This window comes from Lasioglossum baleicum, chromosome 17 (assembly GCF_051020765.1).
Source record: "Lasioglossum baleicum chromosome 17, iyLasBale1, whole genome shotgun sequence".
In the NCBI taxonomy this organism is placed as follows: Eukaryota; Metazoa; Arthropoda; class Insecta; order Hymenoptera; family Halictidae; genus Lasioglossum; species Lasioglossum baleicum.
The window spans coordinates 3611157-3626442 of record NC_134945.1 but is presented as its reverse complement, the minus strand read 5'-3'; the positions used below and the strand labels follow the sequence as shown (position 1 = coordinate 3626442).

At 41.1% G+C, this 15286-nt stretch overlaps 1 protein-coding gene across 1 annotated transcript; it reads left to right on the top strand.

The window, feature by feature from the left end:
- Positions 1 to 474: 474 nt before the first annotated feature.
- Positions 475 to 1383, top strand: LOC143217688 (uncharacterized). Its single transcript, XM_076442224.1, has one exon. The coding sequence runs from the start codon at positions 475 to 477 to the stop codon at positions 1381 to 1383; it is 909 nt and encodes a 302-aa protein (XP_076298339.1).
- The last annotated feature ends 13903 nt before the right edge of the window (positions 1384 to 15286 follow it).

Here is a 15286-nt window from a genome sequence, read left to right as displayed (position 1 = left end):
ATTTCAACATCAACGTCGACACGAGGCGTGCACCAGGTGAACGGCGAATTTCACGGTCAGGTAACTGTTTAATCTGTAGTCATTAGAGAGTGCTTAGTTTGAATTCGGTATCGATAGTCATTCCCTCGATCTCGCAAACAATGGCGTCGCAAGATGTTGCGATATTGCGGAAACAGAGAGGCATCGTCAAAGCCGCGTGTACGCGAACGAAGAACTATGTAGATAGCATCGTTAATTGTACGCCAGATGTAATCGCGCAACTTGAGGAACGTAAATCGAAACTTGAAAATTATTGGTTAGAATATAACGCTATTCAGATTCAAATCGAAACGATCGACGAATCCGACGGAGATCGCGAAGGGTTCGAAACCGCGTACTACGCGTTATCGGCAAAAATGCGGACTATGATTCTCGCACCTGCACGTGGCGCCTTCGCCAACTAATACAAATCGCACGGACGCGGAAGATTCGATAATGCACGTGCGCTTGCCGAAATTAACACTACCAAACTTCAGCGAGAAATACGAGGACTGGGTGCCATTTCACAATGTTTATAATTCTGTAATACACGAAAGTACTGCGCTTACAATTATGCAGAAGTTTCAATACTTGCGGACGGCAATCACAGGCGACGCTGTCGGTGTTATCGAATCGCTTGAATTGTCGGATGAAAATTACAACGTGGCTTGGAACCTCTTACAGGAACGATACAACAATACCCGCGTTATTGTGCAAACACATATTCGCAAAATACTAGAACTTCCCGTAATGACCAAGGAAAACTTATTAGAGTTGCGACAGATCGCGGACGGAACAGCCAAGCATGTGTGCGCGCTCACTTCTTTGAAACGTCCTGCCGACAAATGGAACGATTTGCTTGTCTATATAATAACTTCAAAATTAGACACGGTTACGGTTCGAGAGTGGCAAAATTCACTTACGGGCGCCGAATTGCCCACATTACACGAATTACTAACATTCCTACAACATCGGTGTCAAATGTTAGAAACCAACCTCAAAAGAACGCCTGCACTGGCGCCTGTGAGCCAAAACCGCCAACAGGCGACCTCGTACAGACATTCGTCGACACATGTAGCCACCGTTAATTCGAAATGCGCGTATTGTCGTGGCGATCATCGAATATACTCTTGTAGCGACTTTCTCAAATTGCCGACGGAAAAACGCATCGCGCAAGTACGCAGACAAAAGCTTTGCATAAATTGTCTTAGACCGTCGAACCATACGAGTGCACAATGTAATTCGCGAGCATGCCAAATTTGCAATGTGAAACACAATACATTGTTGCATCTAAGCTCTAAAAAAAGGAGGAGGTCCCGATCGCGGCAATTTCGCAAGACGCCACGGTGCCTCAGTCCAAAGTGACGTCAAACAGTGCTGTGGCGTCACGGAGCAACAATGTAATGTTGTCCACGGCGGTAATACACACACACGATAGCACGGACACTCCGAGGCGGTGCCGCGTGTTGCTGGACAGTGGTTCTCAGGCCAATTTTATCTCGCAACAATTAGTAAGTCGGTTGAATTTAAAATCACGCGCTACTAATATATCAATTACGGGTATTAATCAAATGGCAACGACTGCGAACCGCGTCGTATCGGTAAAAATAGAATCACGAAACAACTCATTCAGCACCACTATTGACTGCGTCGTGACAAATCGTATTACCGAGCGACTTCCATCTGCCTCTTTTAATCGAGACGATATTCGCCTTCCTCATAACATTAGATTGGCTGATCCGAAATTCAATGAATCTTCTGAGATTGACATGTTGATCGGCGCTGATCTCTTCTGGCAGCTTCTATGTATCGGACAAATCAAAGCATCCGCAAATCATCCGACGCTGCAAAAGACTCGGTTCGGATGGGTGCTCGCGGGTCGCTGTATTGTCTGATAACTCGATCTCTCAAATTCATTCAACTAAAATTTTTCCAAAATATGGGATAGCTGATAATAGATTTGTAATTACTGTGGCCCCTCAAAATGATATTTGTCCTCAGGGTAAAACATACCCTAAAAAAAAGCAGTTGCTATAGATCAGGGATGCGTACCGCGGACTAACCCAAACCCAAACCCGGTTAACCGAGCGAGGTTTCTCTAACCCACACTAACCCGGAGAGAACGGGTCTTAGGGCCCAGAGATTGCCGGTTAACCCGGTTCCGAGCGGGGTTAACCCGCACAGAGCGGGTTTCACAGCTAGAGACACCGGGTTAACCGGGTTACTAGTGAGATAAGATAGATACTTCTAGACAGTTTACTTCAGAGTTTAGAGATATACGAATATATGTACATGTATTATGGAAAAAAGAGATCCCTCAACAAAACTAATAATTCAATTTGTCTTAATGAACTTAATTATTACTAAATATATTTACTTACTTTCCCATCGTGGTACGATCGCTTCTGGTGGTAAAGGAACATTTGGCAGCTTTTCTTTATAAATTTCTATCCTACGTACGCGGAGCTTCTAAGAATATTTGTTTTACAAAAGCTATGTATTACTTCATTGACCAATGGAAAGTGCATTTGTATTTCCTCCGCTATTCTATGCAATTCATGTGCTACACATGTTGTATGTACCATATTAGGTTAAGATTGGGTTAGGATTATTACATAAACTAAAAAAATCTAAAAACATATGTACATATATTTTGGTATCGTACACGTATATATTTTTTAAGCAAAGATACTTGGGGTGAGGGGCAGAAAATTATTTGAATAAAAATTTCGAGGATACTTTAATGAATAAAACCACTAGAAACAGTCCTAATTCTATCGAGTTTAGGCTTTTCTTAATCGGCAGAACGCCACGAATTGGCTCGTGTGACTTTCGTGAGGGCGCAGCACGGAAAATAAATAAGTTCAGCATTCACTCCTTAGCGGTTTCATGCTGAGGTACCTGGCTGGCCGGGGGATTGCCCGGCCGTGTTTATTGCACCACTTGACCAACGCGTCCCAGGCCCTCGTCGCTTCGTCGCCCTAGCGCGGTGATGGGCAGAAAATTATTTGAATAAAAATTTCGAGGATACTTTAATGAATAAAACCACTAGAAACAGTCCTAATTCTATCGAGTTTAGGTTTTTCGTAATCGGCAGAACGCACAGTGGGTAAAATCGACGTTCTCTAGCTGTTCACGGGCTAATAACTCAAAGTCCTCATATCGATTTTTAACGAATGCACAATGTTTCTTAAATGTCTATTACATTCGAAAACGATAATATTAATTAAAGCTATTAAAAACTCTCGTTACAATAAACGTTCAAAGATCAAACTTTTTCAGATACGATTTATCACCGAAAAAATTCCTTTTCTTCATAATGATGTCCTGAAAAACCTACTGAAGATTAAGCGACCAATTTTTTTTTATATGAAGAATGTATATCTATGTTGAGAACGCACCAGAAACTAAACGTCATTGTTCATAATTTATTATGAAAAAAATATTTAATCAACTAAGGAAAATCGTCGAAGTTTTTCACCTTTGACAAGGGATAAAGTTGTCATTCCCGGGGATTCCCATGGTCTGACAAAGTGGAACATTTTCGGCAAGATCTCCTCTAAAAGATCGTGCAAAATTTATACCCGGGATGACCCGGGGAACCGTAGTTATGATAGTTTAAAGCGTCGCGTGACACGCGCACAGTGGTGAGTTCGATCGAAATCGTGGCCAAATTATTCATTATTCACACGAGTTTTCAGACATTTCGGGTGGTGTGACAAAAAAATGTTTCCTACGAAAAGTAATCAGTACACAGTCTTTTACAAATATCAATACAAAAAATTTCCAAACAAATTTTTTTTCAATAAAAAATTGTGGTCACCTTCATTATTTATTTATAACTATATATTTTTTATTCAATAATGTTATAGCTGACGGCAAGACGAATCCAACGACCTATTTAATGTGGTCTTTATGTATTGAAATAATGGTGAAATAGGCGTGAACAGCTAGAACGTCGATTTTACCCACTGTGGAACGCCACGAATTGGCTCGTGTGACTTTCGTGAGGGCGCAGCACGGAAAATAAATAAGTTCAGCATTCACACCTTAGCGGTTTCATGCCGAGCTACCTGGCTGGCCGGGGGATTGCACGGACGTGTTTATTGCACTACTATTGTGTTCTGGGCTCAGGCCTCAGGGCTCGACCCTCGGGCGTCGGTCGTGTTCATTGTAGCCTCGAGCTGGCCGAAAGTATTCATGGATTTATTCATTTTCGAAAATGGAATAAAAATAAAGAATAAAAATTTTATTCAAAGTTTCGAATAAATTCTCGGCGAATACAAAATTATTCAAATAATTTTTGAATAAAAGATACTTTTGTATTCGAGCCTTCGAAAAAAGAATAAAAATTTTGTATCTTTTATTCATTACCCGGAATTTTTATTCAAATAAAAATTTTGCCCATCTCTGATTGGGGGGTACTCTGGAAGGTCTTCGGTTTAACGTTTTGTTGCGGACAACGGTACATACATTGTCAGTGCCAGTGGAGGGTGGAGGCGCGGTGGGCTTTACCGGTTTTACGAAGCGACGTTTTACCTTTTACTATTTATTACGTTATTGTTATTAGACTTTACCCTTGCGAGTGTTAACTATTTCGGTTTTTTCCATTTTGGCATTATTTCGGTTTCAATACAGCATACTGTCGAGCGGACAGTCGTTAAATTTCGAATGGTGGCCGCAGCAGGCAATATTAAGTTATTGTTATTAGACCTTACCCTTGCGAGTTTTAATTATTTCGGTTTCAATACAGCATACTATCGAGCGGACAGTCGTTAAATTTCGGATGGTGGCCGTAGCAGGCAATATTAAGTTATTGTTATTACACCTCACCCTAGGGAGTTTTAACTATTTCGGTTTTTTCCATTTCGATGAAACTGATGTGAGATATAGTTCTTCGCTTTTTTCCGAACTCGGTTCGGTTCTCCTAGCCCGAGTAACCCGCCTAACCGGGTTACAAACCCGGTTAACCTGCCTAACCCGGTTACAGGAGACTTCTAGAATTGAACCAAAATTTCATCATGAGTTAATATTTACTGGTGTTGGTAATTTATTAAGAGAGTTATTGAAAATTATTAATAAATTATTGGATTTTAATAATTTGGAGAATCAACGCGCGCGGCAGCGCGTGCACCAAGTTCCCCTCCCGCCACCTCTAAGCTGCCGAGTAGTTATTCTCGTACGATAGTTTTGCGCTTTTTAGCCATATTGCCACCGCCGCTGCCGCTCTCCCCGGTAACCTAGGTCAACCAAAATTTTTATTTGAGCTAGATATAATATCAACTAACTCTCATGTAAAAAGCAACTTTCTACCTAGCCTGGAACCTGAGATAAAAATACCCCAAAAACGCATAATTCTTGGAATATATATAGGAGGATGATGATGATGATGATGATGATGATGATCATGTTAATTCTAACCCACTTCCAGACAAGCTAGAAACTTGAAATTTTGGAATCAGGTTTCTTTTATATCCAAACCAACAGGAAAAATCGAAAATCCCGAAAAAATTTTTTTTTTTTCGAAAAACCCGACAAAATTTTTTTTTTTCTTAAAATCAAAATACCACCTACGTCATGTGGTTGGGCATACCGTATATGCTTTGGGTTAAAGCCTTTCGAAAATTTCGTTATTTTTGCGATAGGACGCACCGTTCCCGAGATACAGCCACGTGCGTGTTTTAAGTGAGATGCATCATGCTATTTTCTGCAAATTAACTTCCGTCTATGAATCCTCCGAATATCTGGTCATTTCTTACAAAAATAACATGATATCCAAACCAAAACACTTCGTGTAAAGGTTGACCAAGTTCCCCGGCCCATCCACTTCAGTGATATGAAGGATGGACCAAGTTCCTCTCGCCTATCAAAGTTGTGATACGATGGATGGACCAAGTTCCTCTCGCCTATAAGGGCTGTGATATCGGGAAGGACCAATTCCCAGAGGCCAATGATTGTTGTATTCAAACTTTACAACCTACGGAACTTGGCGTCTGCGCTGGCAATAGTATTTTGAATTGCAAGAGAAAAATTTATATCCGGATACGGCGCAGAAGGAGACGATACTGCAGGAGACGCAGCAACGGCAGATTTAAAAAAATTCGTAAGATTTTTGCTTGAGCAGTTGGGAATCCGGATATAAATTTTTCTCTTGCAATTCAAAATACTATTGCCAGCGCAGACGCCAAGTTCCGTAGGTTGTAAAGTTTGAATACAACAATCATTGGCCTCTGGGAATTGGTCCTTCCCGATATCACAGCCCTTATAGGCGAGAGGAACTTGGTCCATCCATCGTATCACAACTTTGATAGGCGAGAGGAACTTGGTCCATCCTTCATATCACTGAAGTGGATGGGCCGGGGAACTTGGTCAACCTTTACACGAAGTGTTTTGGTTTGGATTTCATTTAATTATAAATTTTTCGTAGGGGTTTATATTTAAATAGGCAAATTTTTATTGAAAATAGGAGAGTTGTTAATAAATATAAAATTATTATTAAAGTAATAGAATATAATGGGTAAGTATATAAATTTTATAAATAATTATATTAGAAATGGGGTTATACTTTATTTTTAAAGTAGGAGTAAAATAATTTAATAATGTTAAGATTAATAATATAAATATTAACTAGAGGGGTGTTGTTGCTCGCTCGCTTCGCGAGCTTCGCAAGTAGGGTTGTCGTAGCTCGCTCGCTTTGCGAGCTCGCGAGAGGGTTAGTGGTACGGATGTTATTTGGTGTGTGACTCTCCTCGAGCCACACAAAGAACTTCCCGATTCGTTAGTTGCAGTATATTATTATCATTATTAAGTGTAATTTTTAAGAAAATTATACGTTTTCAGGGAAATTCAATAGTTTTCTACTTATCAAAATGTTTGCTATATGGCGTCGCATTAAACGAACATCGTAGGCTCGTTGTTCGCTTGGTTCCTTGTTATAGCATACTAATGTTGCAAAATAAATTGTCTTAATTAGTTTTTCGCAAACGATACAACTCCTCATTATCCGGGTTTGCAGTATTGATCTTGGTTTTCTTCGATACTGTTAATTTAAATTGTCCGAAAATATATAAATCGCGCTCAATTTTGAAACTCTGCTCAGTGCTACATACAAAATTTGTAAAGTTCGCCTTTCTGATTTTTTAAAATCCAAACATACTTTCTCGTATGTTTGTCCCTGACTTTTATGAATCGTAATCGCTTCAGCAGGAACCACTGGAAATTGACTACGTGTGATTTGATATTTTTCCTCACTCGACATATTTACTTGATTCGATATTTTTATTATTGGTGTAAAATTTTGATCAATATTGGCATTTTTCATATAATCACGATAACGAGTTCTTACTTTCACTCCTACTCTGGCCAATTATAAATCTAACCACAATATAGACGAAATTTTAGTATTTTCTTGAGAAGTAATAAATTTTAATATTCCGCATGTGTGCTCCATTAACCAATCCGTTTTCAACATCAATGTTATTAATTATCATATATTTTATATTAATTTTCAATTTAATCTCAGTTAATAATTCGTTTTGAACTGATTGTGTTTTTAAAGATTGTAATATAATTTTTTTTGTACTTTCATCGATATTCTTCGAAAATGTATTCTCGGCAGTAGAGATGATTAACTCACTCTTGCATTGGGTTAATTTTCGATTAATGTAAGCGTAAAATTCGTCGTAAGGCAAAAAAAATTGAAAAAAATTTTTTTTGTGTAAATACGTTTGTTTCTTCGGTGGAAACTTTCCGTTCTCTCGTATAAATTGCATTGTTGAATGAACTTCTTTCGAAAAAAACTAAAAAACTACTTGACCAAAATGGACCAAAATCTAATCAGCTCTAAGTTACAGCGGGGCACATCGATTGCATCATTCATCATCCTGATCGCGTTGTTACTTTTTCTGAAAACGTTAACGAAAAATTTGATTACATAGAAACGGCCATACGCGCACGCACGCACGCACACACACACACACACACACACACACACACACACACACACACACATACGAACATTTTGCTGAAAATAGTCTAATATGTCTGCAATGACCTTGAAACGTGTAGATCTGCTAAAAAATCGATTTTCGATTTTCGGGGTCATTACAATAACTTCCCTATAAAATCGGGAAGTTAATAAATAATTAATAATAATATATTTATATAATTTATTATAATAATTATTAATTAGACTTGTAAAGTATAGAAATATAATGATATTACCTCTAACTATTGAAATGAAAATTATTAGTAGATATAGGGGGGCTTGATTAATTAGATAATTTATAATTAAGGTAATAATAGTAAATATTAATAAAATTATTATTATATTTAATGGTGAAATATTATTATTAAGAATAATTGAAATAATAATAAATATAATTATTAGAAAAAGAAATTTTCAAATAATTTCATGTGAACTGATCATTTTATTGTCAAGATATAGTTTATTAAAATATTAATTTTGGGGATTAAAGTTATTAAGATTTAATTATCTTGAAATTTAATCTAAAAAATTATTTTATATTTAATTTACAAAATTAATGTTTTAATTTAAACTATTTAGCTAAGTTTATTTATTTATATAATTATTTTTTAATTATGATTTGTGACGTTGCAACCTTTGCGACGTCCCTTCTCCGTTAATTCCGCGCATATTTGAGAGCGATAAGGGACCGGACCGCCCTCTAACGGGACACGTTACCGATACAGGATTCGAGAGCGCTCCTCTAAGAGATTCCGATATTATCGAGGACCTCCTAATGACATCTGTCGCGCGTGCCGAGAACGGCAAGTTTCAGGGCCGTATATGGAACGCGCAGAAGGAACCACCGATCGTCCGAATTGTCACGGGAAATGAACAATCGCCCCAAGGCCAGGAAGCTCCCGACGGAAAAGCGAATGGCCGTTTCGAGAAATTAGAGCTTGGTGCGAGGACACTCGGCCAACAAACCGGAGGCGCCGCCAGGACAGAAGCTCTCTTAAACATCTCGTCCAAGGTGACGCACTGGAAGACCTGACGCCGTCTCGCCCCGGCAAGGGAGAGCTACCCCGGGGTCGGTGCCCTCGTAGCCAAGAAGAGGAAGCCCCTCCGCTGGTCAAGTCGAGCGATAGGCTCCTTGACCAATTTCGTGATTGCCCGGGGCCCTAGGGCGCGAAGAGGGAACGCTCCTGTGCCGCAGAGTTACGCCGTGGAAACACGCCATAGGCAATTCGGAAAAGCGGTCGAGTGGGGGGAACCGAGTTCGATCCGCTAGATTGCCGAAAATCGATGGATCACTGTCGCGCTGGCTCTCGTTATCGCATGTCGTGCGTTCTGCACTCGCGTTGCGAACTAATTGTAACTTAGCGTCGGGAAACCGAGAAGTGCCCGTTGGAGGTTTTCGTGGTGTCTAGGATGAAGTCCACCTACGCTCCGGCCGTGCCTCACGCTCTATCGAGAGCAGTTCCGAAAAAGGGCATCGAAAACGAGAAACGGTAAGCCGCACTTGTGATCCATTCGGTATTTCGTTGCGCGACGGCTCGACCTTCGTCGCGAGAGGACGAATGCTTCCCATTCCGTCCTCGATAATTCGCTCGCGTTCGTTTCGGGAATGCTTTGAGATTTCGAGATTATTTTGAGAGTTTTCGTCTCTAAATTACGTGCGAAAGAGTGTCCTAAGAGGAGTCGCGTTTCGTGAGAGTAAATCTTTTCGGTCTCTTCGTGTTTCTCGAATCCTGTGTCTCTCGCCGAACATCGTAGGGTTTTCGTCGGCGTTCGATCGCGTAATTGTTAGCGTATGCGTCGGGGCGAATCACGGGCGGAAGTCATCGCGACAGTCTCGCAGTTCGCCGGTCATCTGCGCCTCGCGTTTCCGAAGTTCGTTGCGAACGAAATCACGGTAATTGTCAGCGGTATCGTGCGAGCAAAATCGGTAAGACAACCGCGCGGCGAACGACCATCTTCTCGCTATCTTGTATGAAGAGCGCGGGCTCTCGGGTCGCGGTCACGTGGCCGCAGATTTTGTAATTTAACGACTGCTACAATAAATAGCTCGAGACCATATCGTAGTCGAATTACTCGATTCCCTGTGAGATCCGTCCTGCCGAGAGGGCTGTCCTAGTCATCCCGTGTTCGAGCCATCTGGCCCAGTCGCGACGTCGTTTTCGATCCGCGTATCTCGAAGATTCGACTCTCGACCTCGGCTTCTCCGAGCTCGAGCCTTGTTCCGCGTTTCGTGTGGCATCCTTGCGGTGCCTGGCGCCCGAACCTTTCGTTTGTCGTGAGGAAATCGTCGAATCCTCGAGTCTCGTTTGTCTCGGGCGGACCGCGTGTACTCGGCTTGCACGCGGCCTGGTCTCAGCGCCTGCAAGGCCCGAAGTTGACCGGCTTCCGCGAGTCAAACCGCTCGTCGGAAAAAGGTTAACGTGACAAATTGGCGCCCGAACAGGGACCTCTCTCTCGAAAGGGTTTTCCCTGAACACGGAGAGAGGCACGGGTTGACGAAAGACTCTCACAGGGCCGATCGCGGTCCGATCTTCCGGCACGCCGTGATCGCTCGAGCGGGATTATAAAAATCGACGGGAATTGCGAGACACAGGATAAGCGATTAAGGGAAAATTAAAACGAAGCGCGAGATTGCTCTCACGAACGTAGAGAACGGAGGCCTCGCATTATTAATTATATTAATAATTTTTATATTTATAGAAAATTTTTTAATATTGTTAATTAGGTTAGAATTTATATTAATATTTTATTTATTTATAAATTTATATATTAGAGTTGAATTTTATTTTGAATGAATATTTTTATATATATTAGTAATAGAGAGAGAGAGAGAGAGAGAGAGAGAGAGAGGGGTTTGTGAGAGTGTAATTGGAATTTCTTTAATAATTAGTATAGTTCATAATTATGGGTCTCAAAGAATAAAGGTTTTAAAAAGATGATAACAGAAATTTTATTAACATTATTTATATTCTTTATTTTATTTATTGATTTTAGATTAATATATTTAGTAAAAAATTTTATTAGTTGTTTTATAATATTAATAGTTATTAAGTTATTTATAAAATATTATTTAATAATTGATTATAATATAATTAGAGTAAGGTTTGGATTAAGAATTTATTCATTTATAATGTTAATTTTAACTTTATGAATTTTTAGTTTAATTATTTTGTTTTTAAATGAAAAAAATAATTTATTATGTTTAAAAATATTAGTACTTTTATTAATTATTCTATAATAATTATATTTTTTTGAGAATACAGTTATTTTTATTTTATTTTATATTTGAAGTTAGATTAATTATAATTTTTTATTTTATTATTAAATGAGAGGTAGGGGGGAGAAACGTATAGAAGCAGCTTATTATATGATATTTTACACTTTGTTTTTTTCTTTACCTTTTTTAATTTTTTTGCTTATTGTTATTTATAATTTAATAGTTGATTTAATAGTATTATTGGAATTAAGATGTTTTTGAATAAATGAATATTTTTTTATTTTTATAATGGGTACTTTTTTTGTTAAAATTCCTATTTATACAGGGTGTCCCAAAATTCGTGAAAATCCCGAAACGGGGTGGTTCCTGAGACCATTCTAAGAGACATTTTCCTTTGCACCAATGTCAACTGCGGCTTTGTTTAGGAGTTATTAAGGAAAAACACGGACCAATCAGAGCGCGTCCTGGCCCGTCGCGCCGCGCCGGCAAGCGAGTGTCGGTGGTACGCCGTGACATTGCAACGAACAAGAGTTTCTCGATAATGTGAATCCTCTCCGATTTCGATGAGCTTTGGATACGTTGTCAAGACCATGATTCTGAACAACATTTCTCTTTAGACTTTTTGGCGATCGGCTTTAGTTTACGAGATAATCGTAAAAAAAGAGAAGAAGCAGAAACTGATTGAATTAAAAACTCACGTATTCAGCCGTAAATCCATTTGCTGCTTCGAAATGTGTGTCACTGGGTCACTCGGTGACGAACTGCACAGATGTCTTCAGGTACACGGCAGTACCGAAAGCCAAGGGACGTACGGCCAGGTCGACGAACTGCACAGCCGGTGGTAGAAGGCCTAAGGGATGCGCGGTCAAGTCGACGATCCAGAATTTCACTTTCACTTTCGAATCGATAAATAATTCGTATGTTTATTTCAAACAGATGCCTTGAAATTTTTCCATACTCACAATCACTGTTCACATTTGTCAACACAGTTATGCACTGTCACGTCGCTTTTCTAGATTCGTAAAAGATGGTAACGCGAACTTTAGCGACACCGAGATTTTATAGGCAGAAGGCCGGGCCACGCTCGGCCGCACGATACGTGGTCCTCTCGGGACAAAACAACGTACGTAGACTCAACGTTATGTCGGATGTTTTCGAAATTCGGGCGCCAGACACCTCAGGGTGTCACGCGAAACGATCAAACTCTCTCTCCGTACTTTACGTTGTTCTAAACCCCGAGTCTAGGACGTTCTATCTAAACCTTGAATAGCGATCGAAAAGGGGTCCAGGATCTACGCCGAGAGAACACGAGGCGTTCCCCGCGGCGGGAAGGTTTCGCACAAGAAGTGAACAACGTAGTTCGGCTAGAAATTCGTTTATTGAACGACGGTCTTGAATGGCCGAGGAACTCGGCAGCGAACAATGTAATAGCCGGCGCGTCACATACAATTTTGGCGAAAGATGTTGTTCGCACGCGCGTTTCTCCCGTTCTTTCTTTCGACGCTTCTAATTCGACGGCAACGAGAACAGATTGTCGCGAGAGGCCTAACCGGCAGCGAAATAGTCGAATTACGATGTAACGAGCGTTTAATACTTGACTTGCTTCGATCGAACTGAACTTGCTAACACGAATCGAGCACGCGGCGGCCTCACACCGAGGAACGAACCGAGGTTGCCGAGAATCAACGACGACGCCGATCTTTCTCGAACCCGCGACTTCGCGTTTATTCCGGCGTCGTATAACCGCCACGAGGCGGCCACGCGGCCCCCGCTGTCCGACCGGATTCTTACTTTTCGGCAACGAAAGTACAATTAAGCACGAGGGACGTACGTTTCCCTGATGAGCTTTCCCACGAATATCGGCCGTCTGGAATGTCGTTGATTCTCGCGACGCGAATACAGAACCCTACGACGCGCTACCCGAGCCAACACGATAAATCACCATTATTTATTATTAGGAAAGCCTGATCGGCGCTTACCGTGGCAGCGACGCTGGAAGATGTCGGCAGCGATTCAATGTGCCCCTTTTCTGGTTGCAGTCGCAAAAGTACTCTAGTATTTAGCAATCGTTAACAGGTCTACTCTCTACACGATTCAATGAAGCAGTGATTTTCGGCACGCGGTGGCCCGGGAACGCGTAAGCCGAGCGTCCCCCACTTCTCGTAGTCTTTCTTTCTCGCGCGACGCTTCGGCCTATCGCCAATTAGGATTTCTGCGTCAACGAATCCTACGCTGCGACGGCTGGCTCCTGATGTCCAGCGACGTATCCGGCATCGATCTCTCTGATTGGTCGCTTCTTGCTGAGACAATCGACGTAGGCCAATCCGGTTGCGGTACAAGCTTCTTCCCGGTTGAGGCGACGACAGGGTAAAGTGGATGGACGTCTTGTTACCGCGTGCCCTCGTCGGCGCCTCCAGGTTGGTTGTCCTGGGCCCTTTCGATTCTGCCGTCTCCTGGTGCAAGAATACGTCCTGGCCGGCTTCTAGCTGTTTTTCCCTTATAGTACCGTTGCGTCGGCGGTTGGATACGGCTCTGGAATTCTGCGTCGCGCAATTGGCGCGACGTTCAAAAAATATGGGAACTTCGTCCCTGGGGCTCGCACGTGCCCTGGGAGAGCGCTCGCAGCGGCCCTTATCGTGTTCTGCTTTACCAAAGGGTGGCCCGGTCTTTCGCTAGTTGGTTCAGAGTGGCGTAGGCAATTTTGCCACGTCACAGCACTAATAATAATTGCCATATCCCTTGTACTGCTGCACAAATCACAACAATCAGGTAATGCAATCACTAGACTGCGGATTTCATACGTTTGTAGCAAACATGAGTAGGTGCATTTTAAGACAGTAGAGAGATTAAAATAATTTCAAAACACCAATGTATTATCTTAAAATGCTTAAAATGATCACAGTAAGAATCAAATATCTGTCTGGCTCCTGTCCCTTGTAATAGCGGCAGCCAACATTCATTTTGCATAAAGATTCGCAGTCTAGTGATTAGTTTAAATATCACTATCAAAAACACAGCTAATAGCAACCGTTAGCTTTGAATTGACAAGTCTTTGGAGATGTTCTCTCTACCGCGGCTCGAACGACACTGATTTTCCGCAAGATTTTTCTAAAGAATTTAGGAAGGGCATTTAGACTGTCGAAATTCGAAATGCACGCTGTAGCACGAGAACGACGGGGCGGTTGGACGAAAAACAGCATACGAGAAGGACCGCTTTAAGACTTATGGCAATCACATGTTTAGTTTTTCCTGTAGATTGGTACGCAGAGTCGATGGGTAACCGTTCGAAAACGTCGTCTGTCCTTCTTTTAGAAAGTTTCTTAAGGAATGTATAGGACAATAGGGATGCTCTCTACGCTGACCTGATATTTTTACCCCTTGCTGGGTAAAAGGACGGATGACGTTTTCGAACAGTTACCCATCGACTCTGCGTACCAACCTGCAGGAAAAACTAAACATATGTTTGCCACGAAGCTTACAGCGGTCCTTCTCGCATTCTGTTTTTCGTCTAACCGTCCCGTCGTTCTCGTGCTACAGCGTGCATTTCGAATTTCGACACTCTAAATGCCCTTCCTAAATTCTTTAGAAAAATCTTGCGGAAAATCAGTGTCGTTCGAGCCGCGGTAGAGAGAACATCTCCAAAGACTTGTCAATTCAAAACTAACGGTTGCTATTAGCTGTGTTTTTGATATTGATATTTAAACTAATCACTAGACTGCGAATCTTTATGCAAAATTAATGTTGGCTGCCGCTATTACAAGGGACAGGAGCCAGACAGATATTTGATTCGCACTGTGATCATTTTAAGAAGTTGAAAATAATACTATGGTGCTTTGAAATTATTTTAATCTCTCTACTGTATTAAAATGCACCTACTCGTGTTTGCTACAAATGCATGAAATCCGCAGTCTAGTGATTGCATTATCTAATTGTTGTGATTTGTGCAGCAGTACAAGGGATATGGCAATTATTATTAGTGCATAACTATGTGTTGACAAATGTGAACAGTGATTGTGAGTGTGGAAAAATTTCAAGGCATCTGTGTGAAATAAACATACGAATTA

Coding starts and splice junctions, on each gene's coding strand:
- LOC143217688 (XM_076442224.1), top strand. CDS start 475: ATGCACGTGCGCTTGCCGAAATTAACACTACCAAACTTCAGCGAGAAA.